This window comes from Limulus polyphemus, unplaced genomic scaffold, assembly GCF_000517525.1.
Source record: "Limulus polyphemus unplaced genomic scaffold, Limulus_polyphemus-2.1.2 Scaffold1493, whole genome shotgun sequence".
Classification (NCBI taxonomy): domain Eukaryota; kingdom Metazoa; phylum Arthropoda; class Merostomata; order Xiphosura; family Limulidae; genus Limulus; species Limulus polyphemus.
This window is the reverse complement of record NW_013667103.1, coordinates 193,727-209,137: the sequence shown is the minus strand read 5'-3', so window position 1 is coordinate 209,137 and position 15,411 is coordinate 193,727. Positions and strand designations below refer to the sequence as shown.

The 15,411-nt window shown below is 31.1% G+C and overlaps 2 protein-coding genes across 11 annotated transcripts in view; both read right to left on the bottom strand.

The window, feature by feature from the left end:
* Positions 1-15,411, bottom strand: part of LOC106463825 (ankyrin-2-like) — a 253,624-nt gene that overhangs the window by 46,068 nt on the left and 192,145 nt on the right. For all 10 annotated transcript variants that reach the window (XM_013923893.2, XM_013923894.2, XM_013923895.2 and 7 more), the window contains one exon: positions 14,117-14,326. In XM_013923893.2, the coding sequence (XP_013779347.1) occupies positions 14,117-14,326 (210 nt within the window). The remainder of the gene's footprint in view (positions 1-14,116; positions 14,327-15,411) is intronic.
* LOC111086853 lies at positions 3,585-14,085 on the bottom strand. Its single transcript, XM_022391441.1, has 2 exons — positions 13,094-14,085; positions 3,585-10,287 (listed from the first exon to the last, which is right to left on the bottom strand). The coding sequence occupies exons 1-2, from the start codon at positions 13,206-13,208 to the stop codon at positions 4,964-4,966; spliced, it is 5,439 nt and encodes a 1,812-aa protein (XP_022247149.1). The 5' UTR covers positions 13,209-14,085; the 3' UTR covers positions 3,585-4,963.

Below are 15,411 nucleotides of genomic sequence, written 5' to 3'. Positions count from 1 at the left end.
TACTATATAAGTAAAACTTTTATTTTTACTTACTATATATATATATATATATATATAATATTTTTAAGAACTTCAAATTAATCTGTTTACTTTACTAATATTTTCTATTATTCATAAACTAACACAAATGATGCAATTATTTCCAAGGTAATGAAATAATTTTTACTCATTATTTACTTTATATTAGTTTACTACACACAGAGGAAGGTAAGCATATATTGCATATAATGGGTTAGAATTATTTCTTTATGATGGAAATTTTGCTAACAGTTTCATATTTTCTAGGAATGCTAGGAGTAGAGGAAACCATTTATCCACTGAATCATGCTAAGGAGAGGTCTTGGCTGTGGTCAGTAAAAAAGTAAACTTTCAGTACCTGTTGCTGGTGGTAGATCATCAGTCTGGAACTCCATATTATGCTTGAAATTCTCCAACTGAAGCTTAACTTCTGTATCTCTATTTCTTTTATCTATGCAAACACTGAATTCTGGATCTAAATTATTTATTATATCTCCATTATAAGGCTTAACACATACACAGACATTATTTTCTTTTTCATGAATGTATCCCCTGGAAACAATTTCAGAATGTTGTGCTGAAATATCAATTGATGACCTAAAGTAATTTTTATCTTTTCTTCTACTTTGTATTTTTTTAATACTTTTCTCATAGTTTTTATCTACTTTTTGAATTTCCAAATCTTCAACAATTTCCCTTGATTCTGGCTCTTCATGTAAAGTCTCTAACTGCTGTGAATTTCTTCTAGACATGGAATCATCAACATCTGACAAAACCATATCTTCTGTGTCGGTGTGCAGGTCTACATCTGATATGGGTATTTTCAAATAATTTCGCTGGGGTGTGCTAGTCTCACTTGCTAAGCCTGATATAGCTGAATTATCAGTATATTTAACATTTTGATTCAAGTCGAAATGACAACCGCTGTTTTCTAAATAAGAAACAGGTATCTCGTAATCTGAAAAAAACATGTCTTCAGACTCTGTTATAGCATCTGCAAGATCAGTATTTGAATGTACACACTCCTTTGATTGCCTTTCTTCATCAATACTTTGGGGAAAGACACATTTCTGTTTTTCTTCAGTAGTATAATACGGGTTTTGTTCAAAAAGAAATACTGTGGATTGATGAAAGTTCCTCATTGTATCATTTTCTTCTTCTGATGCAGTTATGTCTTCAGAATCAGTACCTACATTTGTTATCTTAGAAAAAGGTTGTTTTTCATCCTCATCTTCTAACAACACACCTGAATCTTTTCTCGAGTCTCGTAAATCTTTAAAGGACAGCTCCACAGAAGTTACATCCCTGTCTATATTAATAGAGCTTTTTGAATATTTGTCATCACTTAAGTAATCAATATCAGATACAGATTCTGACAAGCTTACTTTTGCATGTAGATAAGTATTAAAAAATGTATTTTTAATGCCCAAATAAGGTTCATTCACTGTATTAATACATGTATAAAATGCTTTTTTAACATCATATTCACAAATTGGCTCCTCATAGCCACTTAATTCTTCCATATCAGCTACTGGTTCTTGTAACATATCATTCAAAGTTAAAATAGCATCAGGAGCAGATGGTTTTCTTAACTGTCTGTATGATGTCTGAGGTTTCTTATCTAGTTCTTTCTCATCTTCACTTAACTCCTCAACATCAGTAACTGGTTCTTGTAATACATTATTCAATGTCAAAAGAGCATCAGGAGCAGATGAGTTTCTTAATTGTCTGTGTGATGTCTGAGATTTCTTATCTAGTACTACATCTCCACTTAACTCCTCAACTTCTGTAACTGGTTCTTGTAACATATCATTCAATGTCAAAATAGCATCAGGAGCAGATGGTTTTCTTAACTGTCTATATATTGTTTGAGATTTCTTATCCAGTTCTTCCTCATCTCCACTTAACTCCTCAACTTCCGTAATTGGTTCTTGTAACATATCATTCAATGTCAAAATAGCATCAGGAGCAGATGGTTTTCTTAACTGTCTATATATTGTTTGAGATTTCTTATCCAGTTCTTCCTCATCTCCACTTAACTCCTCAACTTCCGTAATTGGTTCTTGTAACATATCATTCAATGTCAAAATAGCATCAGGAGCAGATGGTTTTCTTAATCGTCTATATATTGTTTGAGGTTTCTTATCCCATTCTTCCTCATCTCCACTTAACTCCTCAACATCAGTAGCTTGTTCTTGTAACATATCATTCAATGTTAAAAATTCATTAGGAACAAAGGTCTTTTTATAACTGTTTTCTTCTTTATCATGTTCAGTTAAATCTTCCACATTTGTTACTGGTTCCTTGAGAATGTAATTTAATGACAAAGAATGATAAGATGCAGATTGTTCTTGTATTTGAGTATAAGCTTTCTGAGGATTGCCTTTCACATTGCCTTCATCATTTCCTGATTTCTTTTTATCTTTATACAGAAATTTATCATCAGTTGTGTGTTCCATACCCACACTTTGTTTGCTTTGTAAAGACACAGGTGCTAAAGTATTACTTCTCACATTTCTAGGTGATCCTTCTACAACATTTGCATCCTTGTCTTTTATTTTGCTAAAATTAAATACATTGAAATGCTGAATTGAAAACGGTTTCTTGGATTTCACACTGAATTTCTGTTGAGTATGGTTAACAATCATGTTTTTAACTCTCTCTATTTTGTCGTCTTCACTTAATTCCTCTAAGTCAGTAGATGCTTCATATGAAAGTCTCCTCAAAGGCAAAAATGTTGCTGAAAATAGTGGCCTTTCCAACTCACTGATAAACCTGAAATTTTTACTTTCTTTAGTGCTAACCACTTGCACTTGTTCCACATCACTTAGTTCTTCTGTGTCAGTTGTAGGTTCTTTTTCTATGACAGGAAGTGTCAACCTGCGATGATAACCTACATCATCTACCTCATCATTGTGCTTTTTGCCAAAGAACCATGTCACATCTGACTGACATCTACTAGAACTCTTAACTGTGACATTTTCAAGGATCTTAATAAATTCACTATCAACATTAATTGCTTCAATATCTTGATTACTAAATTTCTCATCTAAAAATTCTACTTCATCTCCTAAAGAAGAAATGTTTTCTGTCTCAGTATTTACCTGATGATCTTTTCCTTTAATATTTGGTTTTTCTCTAAGTTCATCCTTGCTTTTAACTAGACCATCAAAATATTCTTCCATTTTATGAATATTATCACATATCAAAGTATCCAATTTGCATTTTGACTTATCTGATTGGTAATTATCTTCTTGAGAAACTATCATGTTTTCAACATATGTTTCTCCAACTTTATCAAATGACAGATTCATTGCTTGAGAATCTACTAAAGTCTTAGAATTATTTTCATTAACTCTTTTATCAGTTTTTGAAGTTTGTCCTTGAGAGAAACAGATTTCTGGTACAGATGTAACCTGTATAATTGGTGGTTCTTTTTGCAAACAGCTAAATAATTTTGTTTTTACTTCATTTTTGGCTGTTTCACTTAAATCCACATCAGAATCCTCCTTTATATGCACAACATGTAGCTCCCCATCTCTCACAACTGTTAAGTCACCAACTTCTATATCTAATTCAATGAATGAATTGTTATCATCAGTATATTCTGCATCTTCTTCCCCTGAACAAACAAACATTTCATAATCTGTTAAGCTATTTACGTCATGTTCAGGAAATGAGATTGCACCTTCCATACAATGACTTGGCATCATATTTTGTTGTTCCATAATTTGTGTGAATTCTGTTTTATCTATAACATTAGTGAACTGTTCTACAGAACAATTTTTAACACTAGAAGTTCCTTCTGAAGAATATTCAATACCTTCTTCTTCTGTTGAAGATTCAAACTTAGTTAATAACTGATCAGGATTGTCATCAAGATTTATGTTTACATATAAACCAGACTGCTGGATGTTTTGTTCAACATGACTGACACCACTACTAGTTAAAGATGATCTTTCAATTTGCTGTAAAGGCTGATAAGAAAAATTTGAACTTTTTAAACAAAAAATAGGCATTTTACTGTAAATACTTCTCTTATTTTCAGACATACTTTTAGACTGTGAAACATGTGTATCTTTGAATTCACTTGCACTATAATAGTTAAAACATTCTGGATGTATTCTCTCACAGGTGCATTTTTCTTTTGATAGTTTCTTTTACAGGTGATAAATAGCAGCAGTTTGGTGATTTATTCCGTGAAAGTGAAAATTCTTCTTGAAGAATCTTAGCAAACGTAATCTCTATACTTGATTTAGTTTGCTGACCTGAAATAATTGTTCATCTATGTAGCACACAACATTTTTGAGTAAAGATGGCCCCTACACAGAATGCTGTATTGTTGGTCTAGTTTGTGTGGTTATTAGTTTTACATCTTTAAATTTAAAAAAGAAATTTTGAAACAAAATTAAAATGAATCTTGAAAAATTGTTCCTGTGAGAAACAATGATGATCTGCAGTGCAAATATTGTTTACATTATTATATTTTTTAAGTAAATATGTTTGAATATTTCAGCAACTGTAAAATTCTTCAGATAAAATTGTCAACTTCCAATTGATCTGTATAATAAAGTACATTTTATAATGCTGTAAAATAATGAAAACCAGCAAAATGAAAAACACTCAGTACAAATTTTACAATTTGGAAAGCACTTTTAAGACACACTCAGTTATTCTTTTAATTAATATTAACTCACTCCGTACTTTACAAATAGTCTATCAGTTGCAATATAGTTGTGTTAAACACATTAAAAGTTCCTACATGAAAAAATAATTAAAGCTCAGAAGCATATAAAGAACAGCATGTATGCTTATAAACTAATATAAAGCTTCAAATCAAATTAAGAGTTCACGCTCTTAAAATTACCAATTTAAAAAAGTGTGAATTTCCATGCATAAGTGTTTTGCATAGTTATCAGCTTCAAAGATCTTGACACAACATATTTTAATGATTTTGTGCACCACTGCCTGAAGATGAGCTACTTTCAACTACCTGCTCTTCTATTCTTATACTTTCCTGAGTAGAAGTTACAGATTCTTCAGTTTGTGGAATTTTAACACCATTCAAGGACTCATAAGCATTATCTGTCAAACTGTTAGGTGGTGAAGTCACAGGCAGAATTACCTCTTCATTATTTGAAGAATCTTCTGAATGGGACCTGCTGACAGCAGCTGCAGAAGATTTAGCATCTAAACTGTTTTTTATGTTTGAATGAAATGAGATGTGTCCAAGGGTTGCTCCTGATACCGAGCTTAAAACATTTGAGCCCAAGTGACTTCTTCCAAGAGCCTGTAAGACTTTTCTCATTTGATCAGCTAAGTCAATAATTTGCCGGAGAATGGTCAGAGTAACTTCCTTTTCAGTTCTTTCCGATTGTTCTTGAGGATCTGGCTCTAGAGTGGCTTCAGTTTCATCCCTTAATTCCTTTTGTTCTAGAATAAGATTTTTTATTTTGTCTACACAAGAAAGTAGAGACTGATTTTCAAAGGTTGACATACCAGAGATAAAACCTTTATCAGTCTGTACATTTGTGTCATATCTAGGATTTTCACAATCATCAGTGCTATTCTGCTGAGACAGATCTTCTGAGCAGATCATACTTTTGATCATTTCATTATCTGTAGTGATATCATCATCCTTCTCTTTTGTAATTTCATTCTTATGAATGACTACATTTGCTTTGCAATCTGCCAGCTTGGAATATTCCTCTTGTTGATCACTTTCCAAAACATAATTTTTTTTATGACTTTCAACTTCTGGGAGTTGTCTGTTTTTATAGTTATCCAAATTTAAAGAATCAAAATCAATGTTAGATTCAACTGTTAAACTATTTTCTTTTCCTGGATGGCACACTTGTGGTTTCCATACTGAAAGACCAGCCTCAACACAGTAATTAATCAGATCTGTCTTGTCAGTTTTCAATCCTAGTTTAGTTTTTTCACTTTTGCAGGTTTCTGTCATGTCTTTTTCAATAAAATATGAACTTTGATCTTTCTCAAACATCTCAGTTTCATACACTGGTTCACTGTCTTGCAAATTTCCAAAACTTATGGTCTGTTCTTCAACCAAATTTTGGCTCTGAACAATGTCAATTCTATCCATTGAATCATCTTCTTCTGTTTGAGATAACATTTTGCTCAAATGTTCTTCTTTGTTGTCAACCACATTTTGGTACTCAAAACAGACTTCTGTTTTCTGTTCTTCCTTATCAAACTTCATTTTTGAAGGGGGGCAGTTTATGTAAATCAAGTTTTGGTAGTCAATAGATGTGCCTCTTTCATCTTTTGTGTCAATCTTCTGAATGTGCTTTTCATTTTGGGAATCTGTTGTTTCAATTATATTTTTATCTGGCATATTTTCTTTCTCATCCTTTCTGGGTTGCATTTCTGATAGCTCAGATTCTTTATCATTATCCTTGAAACTTTTTCCTTTCAGGAAAAGTCCAGGTTCTAAATGTGACAAACCTGTTTTTTCTTGATATTCTATTATTTCATCTTCACAGATTGCTTTTCCAGAATTTTTGTGATGATCAGCAAGCAATGTTTTTTCATGACAGGCCTTTGTTTCCCATTTTGGTTTTACTTCTAGATACACATCTGTTTTCTCTAATATCACCAAAGGCACTTTCTCATCAAAGATACTCAAAGCCTGTTCTTGAGGAGGAGGGGCATCAGTTCTACCTTTAGGCCCACAACTGTCTAATGACATTATAGTTTCATCTGTCTTTTCTATGTATTTTTTTTCCTGTGATTTTTTTGGTTCCAAATTTTCTTCAATGTTAATAAAATATTCTGATTCATCAAATTTTCTTTCTTGTTTAAGTGCAGTTACCGGGAATATATCTTCACTAAGAATATCAAGTTCATGACTATCAGGTAGCATATTCTTTTCAGAATGTTTATTCCCTTGATTTACATGATCTAGTAATCTTTCTTCACTGTTAATTACACTAAACTTTTCAGTGGAAAGTTCACTATGACCTTTTAATTCATCATGCTGTTCATTGTCTAATGAGCTAATTCCTAACAGTGCCCTTTCTTCACTGTCATTAATACTTGAATGTTTAAGATAAATGTCAGTAAATTCTTCCAAACTGGTAATATTTTTATTAGAACCACTCATAACATTTTGAACTTCAGTAGAAATTCCATTCTTTTGTTCAAGTTTGTCAGCAATCTTTTCCTCCTCTGGAACACGTGTAGACATATTTTTCTCTCTTACAAATACATTCTTCTCATCCTGATTGCTTTCCCTTTCTTGAGATTTATCATTTGTTGATGATCTATCATTATTGTCATAGGAAATTCCAGTTTCAGTAGGTAGTTTGATTATAGCATCAGATTCAGTCTTTTCTATTTCCATGTTGTTCTGTTGTGAAATGGCTATTAGCTCTCTTTCATCATTATTTAGATGTTTAAAAGAAAGATGAGCTTCATCATCCATTTTACTTCTTTCACTAGTTTGGTCATTTAAGTTTGAAACACTTGTCCCAACATAATAAATTCTTTCATGTGGTTGGGTAATGTTAATATCTTCATTTGGACCAAGTATAACTATTGGTACTTTCCTCTCACTTTTATTGTCAAATTTATGCACTTCAGTTGGAATCATTTCATTCTCTGAAAATGTAGTTTCTGGTAAGTTAGAATTTGTATTACCATTCACAGTATCATTTTCCTTAGAAGAATTTATATCTTCTACATCCCCGCCTTCACAAGGCAATAGCTTTTGTGGAACTCTTTCTGCACCACCAATTAACTCATTACTTTCAGCAGTAGAAAATACTTCACATGGCCTTATAAAACATTCATTGTTCTTCTTATCAAAATGTGATGTTCCTAATAAATTACTTTCTACATCACTAACAGACATTTCTCTGTCATCTTTTTGCTTAATATCATTCAACTGTAAAATGTCTGGTAAAAGCCCAACATCAGTCAAGTTATTGTCTTCAATAGGAATCTCTAAATCCCTAGAAATTTCAAGTATGTACATAGGTAAAGATGTTTCTTTAGTTTCAACTGAAATACTAGTTTCAACTTTTGACCCAACATCTTTGCTTTCATCAATGGCTGAAACGTTTTCTTCTGAAGGCCGAGTTTGAACATTTGTTTTATTTTCTTCCTCATATGTGGTTTCTTCAGAAACAATATCAGATAAACACATGTCTTGTTGAATAATAAGATTACTACAAGTATCAGTTCTAGGCCCATTTTTGTCACTGCACTCTTCTTTTGGTTCTGAAATTTTTTTATCATTATCAATCAGTAAAGAACTTGTAAATTCTTTTTTTGGTTCAGTTTGTTGATGGCTTCTGTTAACTTGACAAGTAGGTTTACTTTCTATGATAACTTCTACAGCTTCACTTTCACCGAGTAGTTCACTCTCATCTAGTAGTAACCCTTTCCCTAAATATTTATCATGCTGCATGTTCATGTTTGTTAAAATAGATTCTTTACTTTTAACTGGTGAAAGATAATTATTAAATAAATCTGAATTTTCAGCTTCTAGTATATGTTTCTGTTCAAAACCTGACAAACTTTGAAAAGGAGTTGGTTTATTGGACTCAGTTTCTTTAGCTTGTCTTTTGAGTGAAAACACTTCTGAAACATGTGCACCAACACAATTTTCTGAGCTAATTAGTTCATTTGCTACAGTGCTATTATCATTTATATTTTCTTGCAAAGTATTATCATCAATATCACGGGATTTCTGTCCATTCATACACTTGTGTGTAAAACTACTGGATTCAATATCTGCAGATTTGTTTGTCTGAAATGGCATTCTCAGCAGATACATTTTTTCAGTATTTGTCAAAGTCTTATCTTCAACTGGTTTTGTTACAAAATGCATTTGAGGGGGCATTTCTGGTGAAATTAGAATCACAGGTGAAAATTCTTCCTCAGATTCTTCCTTTTGATGCATACTACATGAATAAGCACTTAGGGTAGATTCTTTACATTCATTGTCATCTAAAGGTACTTGAACCTCAGACAGTAATTCATGATTATGTATGAATTCTTCTGTTTCTGTTGGTGTGTTCAATAAATCAATCTCATCTTTGTAAATATCAATGAAATGCTTAAAATCTTCCAAGCACTGAGCTTCAACCATAGTTGCAAGTAGAGTATCAGCTATATTTGCTGATGTTTGGGTTGAGATAGTACAATCAGTTTTATTTTTTTGCTCTATATCTTCAGATTGATTGTCTTTAGCTTCATTTTCTGAGAGACTTCTGTCACTAATGTCAATCAAGCTTTGTTTTTCCAATGCAACCTGAGTTTCAAACTCTTGCACACCTTTTTCAGTATATGAGAATTCTTGAGGTTCATTTTCAATTACAAAATTATCCTTAGTGTGAGTTAATTGTTCATTTCCCACTGACTGTTCTGTTTCAAGTTTAATTTTTGTTTCAGAGCTTTCATTGTTAAGAATCATAACTTGAAAAAATGGCAAAATTTTCAATTCATCTTTTGCTTCATGTTTTTCAAAACAATCATCCTGAGGAGTTGAAATATGTGGTTCAATGTCTTCACTATTTCCTAATGAGTTACTATCAACAAGTATTTCAGTTTTATTAATACACTTATCTGTCAGTGGTGTGTTCTCCTGATCACGCTGCTTATCTTCATATTTTCCATTTTGACTATCAACAATTGGACTAACAGCAGTATCAATCATACTTGGTAGAGAAATTGGACTATTTCCTCTGTCTAATCGATTCTGAGAGTCAGTTTCAATTCCAACATCAACTTGCTCTTGAGAAGACTTAGAGGAGAAAGATCCTGATCCAGAAGAAATCTGAATCTGTGATTCAGTCTTAAAGTAAATATCAAGTGGATATACTACACTGGAAGATGGAACAGTAACCTTACTTTCTGAAGTGGCTTGACAGGTGGTAATATCAAAAACTTTTCGGTCCATAAGAACTTCAATCGATGGAGTAGTGACAGAAGGTGCTGGTTGTTCTTGATTAGGTTGAAATTCATTTTCATATTTTAGTGTATCCACTGATGGTTTCAAAGTCTGATTTGACAGTCGATACTTCTTGCCTCTTGAAATCATTGGAACTTGTTTCTCATTTACATCATCCGTAACAGATCTCATTTGATTTCTATTATCCCCCTCTCTTATTGAAGTGACAGTTTCTTTTTGTTTATTTTCCTTTTGTGTACTTTCTTCAACTTTTTCTACTGGAACCATAAGACTATCCAGTGGCAGCAAAATAGAAGATTCTGTAGCAATCTGCATGTCACCTTCCATAGATTCTGTAATATGGTTTACAGAAGATGCATATAAATATATTTAACAGTCGTGAACTACATTTTGATTGTTGCCACCTATTGGTTAATCTCACCGACTGCACTCAAGCCTCTACTTATTCAAGTGCATTTTAAGGTGAGTACACAGGCATGCTAGCACACAAGGCAGGTTAACATGTTCAAATCTGTGAGTTTGCCATCAATTTAGATCTTTTGCTCATGCAAAATAACATATGAGATCCCATTTTCAACACATTTAGTTATACATTAATTATGCTCTAGTATTATTGTATCATGAGTAACAACAAAGTTTTTGAGGAAATAATTTTTGTGTGTATCATTAAGAATAACCTCCCACTTGTTGCTTGTCAAATACTCTGGTAAATGAGTTAAATGACAACAAATAATTTTTTTAGTAAACACAGTAGAAAAGTTCCTTTGTGCAAAACTCTTATAACATAAAAATTACAGCTTCATAGGGTGTTATAATATATTCAGTTTAACCAACAAAAAGTACTATTGCACTTTTATGTTGATTTCAGTTTTGCATATTTTTTATTTTTCCTTTAATTCTCTATTCAATATGTAATTGATGTGCTTGATTTTATGCCAATCAGTATTTACAATACCTAAATATAAGCATCGCAAAAATTGTTATCACCTTTTGAAAACCCGATCAACAGTAACACATTAAAAAAGTAACATAAGAACTGTCATATCATATACAATTGAATGCATATTTGGTGAACTTTTGAGAGTGTTACCTATATAGGTTGAATCTCTCAATCTATAATTTTAATGCAATATAATTTAAGATATCATGTAAATATTTTTGTTGGAATATCCACTCTTATGTTAATGAAATATCTAAATTATTTGAAACAATGAATATCATTCAGATATGTTTACTGTAAGTTAAAGCTATAAGAAACTGTTAGTCCCAAACAAGCATGAGTAAAATCAAAATACAAACCATAATTTTTTTCTAATTCAGCATAAAAGTAACTGAAAAGATTGACAATTATACAAACCTAGATTTAAAAACTGGAAAATTTATGTCTAAACTTGGATTTTTCATGGTTAAATATTGTCAACAAAAAGGGGGGGGGGGAATATAATATTTAAAACAGGGAATTGGAGAAACTCAGGAAAACAATATTCAAACAAATAATTTTTGGAATTATGGAAGCAACTACAAATGAAATATTAGAAATGACTAATGTGCAGTTTGGTTAGTGGTAGCAATTAATGTTGAACAAAGAAATGCCTATTGTATTAGGAGAAAGTAATCCAGACTATTAAAGCTAGATCAAACATACATTCAAGAAACTGGAATACTCTTCTAGTTGTGTATTAATTAAACTTCATATCAAATAATTATTATTATTACAAGCATATAAATTACCTTCTAGCAAGTTTCTCAGACAAACAAATTAATCACTCAACATCAAACTCAGTAAGGTGGCAAAAATAATTTAAGAAAATTATTGAAAAGAATAAGAGAAAGAAATTAATGTCCTATTTCAAAAACACAGCGTATAAGACTAAACAGACTGGCATTAAACAATTTTGTTTCTTAAAGAAAAGAAATAAATGATGGTACCATAGCAAAAATAGGTTAATCTTAGGATGCTAATCAATGCCCTACATTGGGTTTTCCAATTAGCAAAAATGAAAATAACATTTAAAAAAAATTCTGTATTTTGGTAAATAAAAATAATATTGAATAAAATATTGGAGAATATTTCAATATGTTCAGATTTTAATAAGTTTACAAGTGCTTGAAATTGCATCTTGCATTCTTATTTTCAGGAGAATAACATTCAATTACATCAGTCACAAAGTGTAAATAATGTAATTTCCTATATAATATATATATATACAGCTAAAAAGCTGCTACACTCTCCAACAATAATATCAATTACATGAATAAAATTATCTTTACCAAATCAGAGCCTGAAACTGGCAGTTTACAGCATTTTCTATTTTTGAAGCAACATGTAACCTCACTTGTAATTGTTTCCTTAAGTTCTAGTGAAAGAACCATAATCAGACTGTTCTGTTTTTAAAAAAAAATTCTAACAATTTTTTGATTTTTTTTAGACCAACACAGATTCTAGTATAGGGGCATAATTAAAACTAGTAACAAATAATTCTTATAAACATCTTGAAACCAAAATCTTATAATTTCAACTCTTTTTCTGACATAGTTAAACAAAACCCTGTCATGAAATGTCAAATTACAGCGAACAGGTTACAAATAAATAAAAATGCCTATTTGTTAGCATTCCAAAAAAGTATATAAAAGTACATGGGTTACTACAATATCCTCAAAAAAGCATTTCACATATAATTTCTGCCCTTCACACAGACTGAATTATCTGAACTAGAAAATTTTGGGGGGATTGTTTTTGCATAACTAATTACTTTTTGTATAAACTTTTCACAAGTTTAAAAAACTCCATTTTGCTTACATTTCAGAACAATATAATTTTGCAATACCAAATTTGATTTATCACTGTGATGTGTATTACATACTTCAAAGAATATCTTGAGCTACAAATACAGCACTGGTAAGAAATAAATGCTTACTGCAGAAACATGCTCACTCAATATTTTTAAATACGGTTAAAATGAATTGCAGTGTTAGTTTATTCAAAAAGTATAGTAAGATTTATTTGCTAAAGATGTTGGCAAAAATCACAGATTTACTTCCAGTTAGGTTTTCTAAGCACTAAAGAAAAAATTATGAGTTTAATCAATTTTATATCTGTGAATGAACAGAAACTAGGAATATTAGATAAAAGCTTACCACTATCAAAAGGCCTCAAGCAACAAACCCAAGTGGTATGAAGTATTTCTAAAGCAGGAGGTAACTGCACAATCAAAAGAAGCACCACAAGGCACCATGTCAAACATTGAGCCATTATCAAGTTAACTATTGGCTGAGACCAGCAACATTACAAAACACAGAGAAAACCTACGAATACCTTTCCCATCATGCAGTAGCTAACCATTTTTGTTTGTGTTTTATGTCTTTGAGAGCTAAGTACATATACATGAAAAAATTATTTCTTTAGTATCTAACTTTTCCTGCTACCACTGAAAAAGGGTTAGAGGTTCAGATGATTAGCTATACATTGACCTTTTTAATACCAAGTACTTAAACATACTATTTACAAGCAAGTCTCAACTAATACCTTTTGTTTTACTTTTTATGGTCAGACATACCAATGGAAGAAAAACAGCACAGAAAGTGATAGCTACGACAAATATAAAATTGTAAATTGCTTTATTAAAAAGATTGCATATTCAAATAATGAGCACTTTAACATCTATTACCTTTAATCAAAAGAACTTCAAATTTATATTTCTTTCCCACTAATAAATCCGAGATAATAAAATTAAAGAGAGAGTTAATACTTTTAACACAGTTAAACTCATTTACATGTAGGCTTTCAACACCCTGACTAGAGATTTTTTACAAGCAGGCTGAACAAAACCTCTTCACAACAAGTTAAAAAAATTATATTTTGCTCCAGTATAATTTAATTTTGTAAACCACTGTTTGATTCATCACAGTAATTTGTATTACATACTTCAAAGAATATCTTGAACTACAAATATAGCATTGGTAAGAAATAAATGTTCATTTTAAATTTAAATACACGTAAATTGAATTGTAGCAATAGTTTATTCAAAAAGTGTAGTAAAATAAACTTGATAAGATATTGTTAAAAAACAGAAAATGTGAAACTGCCAGCAATAAGAACAGGGTAAACTGACTGGTAAGTATCAGATTCTACAGAGACTGACATAAGCATACTATTCTAACCTTTCTCATCAATGTGGGAGTCTACTTCAGTTTTTCTCTCTGCTACTTCTGATTCCAGTGTGGTGGAAATGGTGACTAATTCTGACTGTTCATCCTCAGGGAGACCAGAAAAGGAAACATGACTAGAGCCCATTTCACTTGAAGACCATTCCTCTGATTTAGCTTGCTTAATCATTTGGTCTCTCAATTCTGGAGGAAGTTCACCTAAATCTTTTTGTGATACAAACATTCAAGTTTTATGTTTTCTGTGGTCAGAAATTATGTTAAAAGATAAAAAAAAACAACATGAAATAATACATATTATCAAAATGAAACATAATATTAGTTCTATATTCAAGAAATTAGTGAAGAAACACATCTATTTGCTAATCCATCTATCATGGGAAAAACAACAATTGAAAGATGGATTATCTAATGTCCTTTCTTTTCTTTTTAAATTATTAATTTTGACTGATTTTAGGCACACTAATTTATATTATGTTGACTCCTCAAAAATCATTGGTGTGAATAAAAAATATTTTAAAAACACATTTATTTTCTCAGACATAGTTGCTGCTTTAAATAACTTATAATTCTTTTTCATTATAACATAGTAATATACATTTTATCTTCTCATATTACACTGACTTAAACACATTAATTGGCATTGTAGAAAGTTCTAGGCCTCAGTTGGACAATACATATATAGGCGACAAAATTAGTGCAAGTGAGTTAGTGAAAGTAAGCAAAGTTAGTGAGAGACATAGTCAAATAGATTTAGACTGTGTTTGCAAATTTAGCAATACAGAGTATATAGTGGCAACTTTGAAAATGTAATAATTACAGATTGTATTGTAATAACAGAGTACAGAAGAATAATTCTTGTTAATTGGGTTCTAAAGTAACTGAACCAGCCTGTGTGGACTCTTGACAAAAAGAGACAATTATATAAAGCTATGGATACAACTGTGGTGATTAACTGTGTAATGAACATTTGTATGTATGTTTGACTTGTTTTAAATATATTATTTTAAAACAAGTGGATTATGTGCTGTCCATTTATTGCTGAAATTTATCTTCACAAATCACAAACACCTACTGTAAAAAATCGTAGCCCTATAAAAACCTAACAGGCATGAAGCTAAAATAATTTGACTGTATATGGGTAAAATGAGCCAAATGAATACCATGAAGTATTTTTATGACTAAAATGAAATGCAGCTTGTTACTGCATGATTCAGTTGTTTTTTCAGCTAATGATTTAACTAAAACTATTACAAAGAAAAATCCAATGAGTAATATAACTGTTTGTCAAT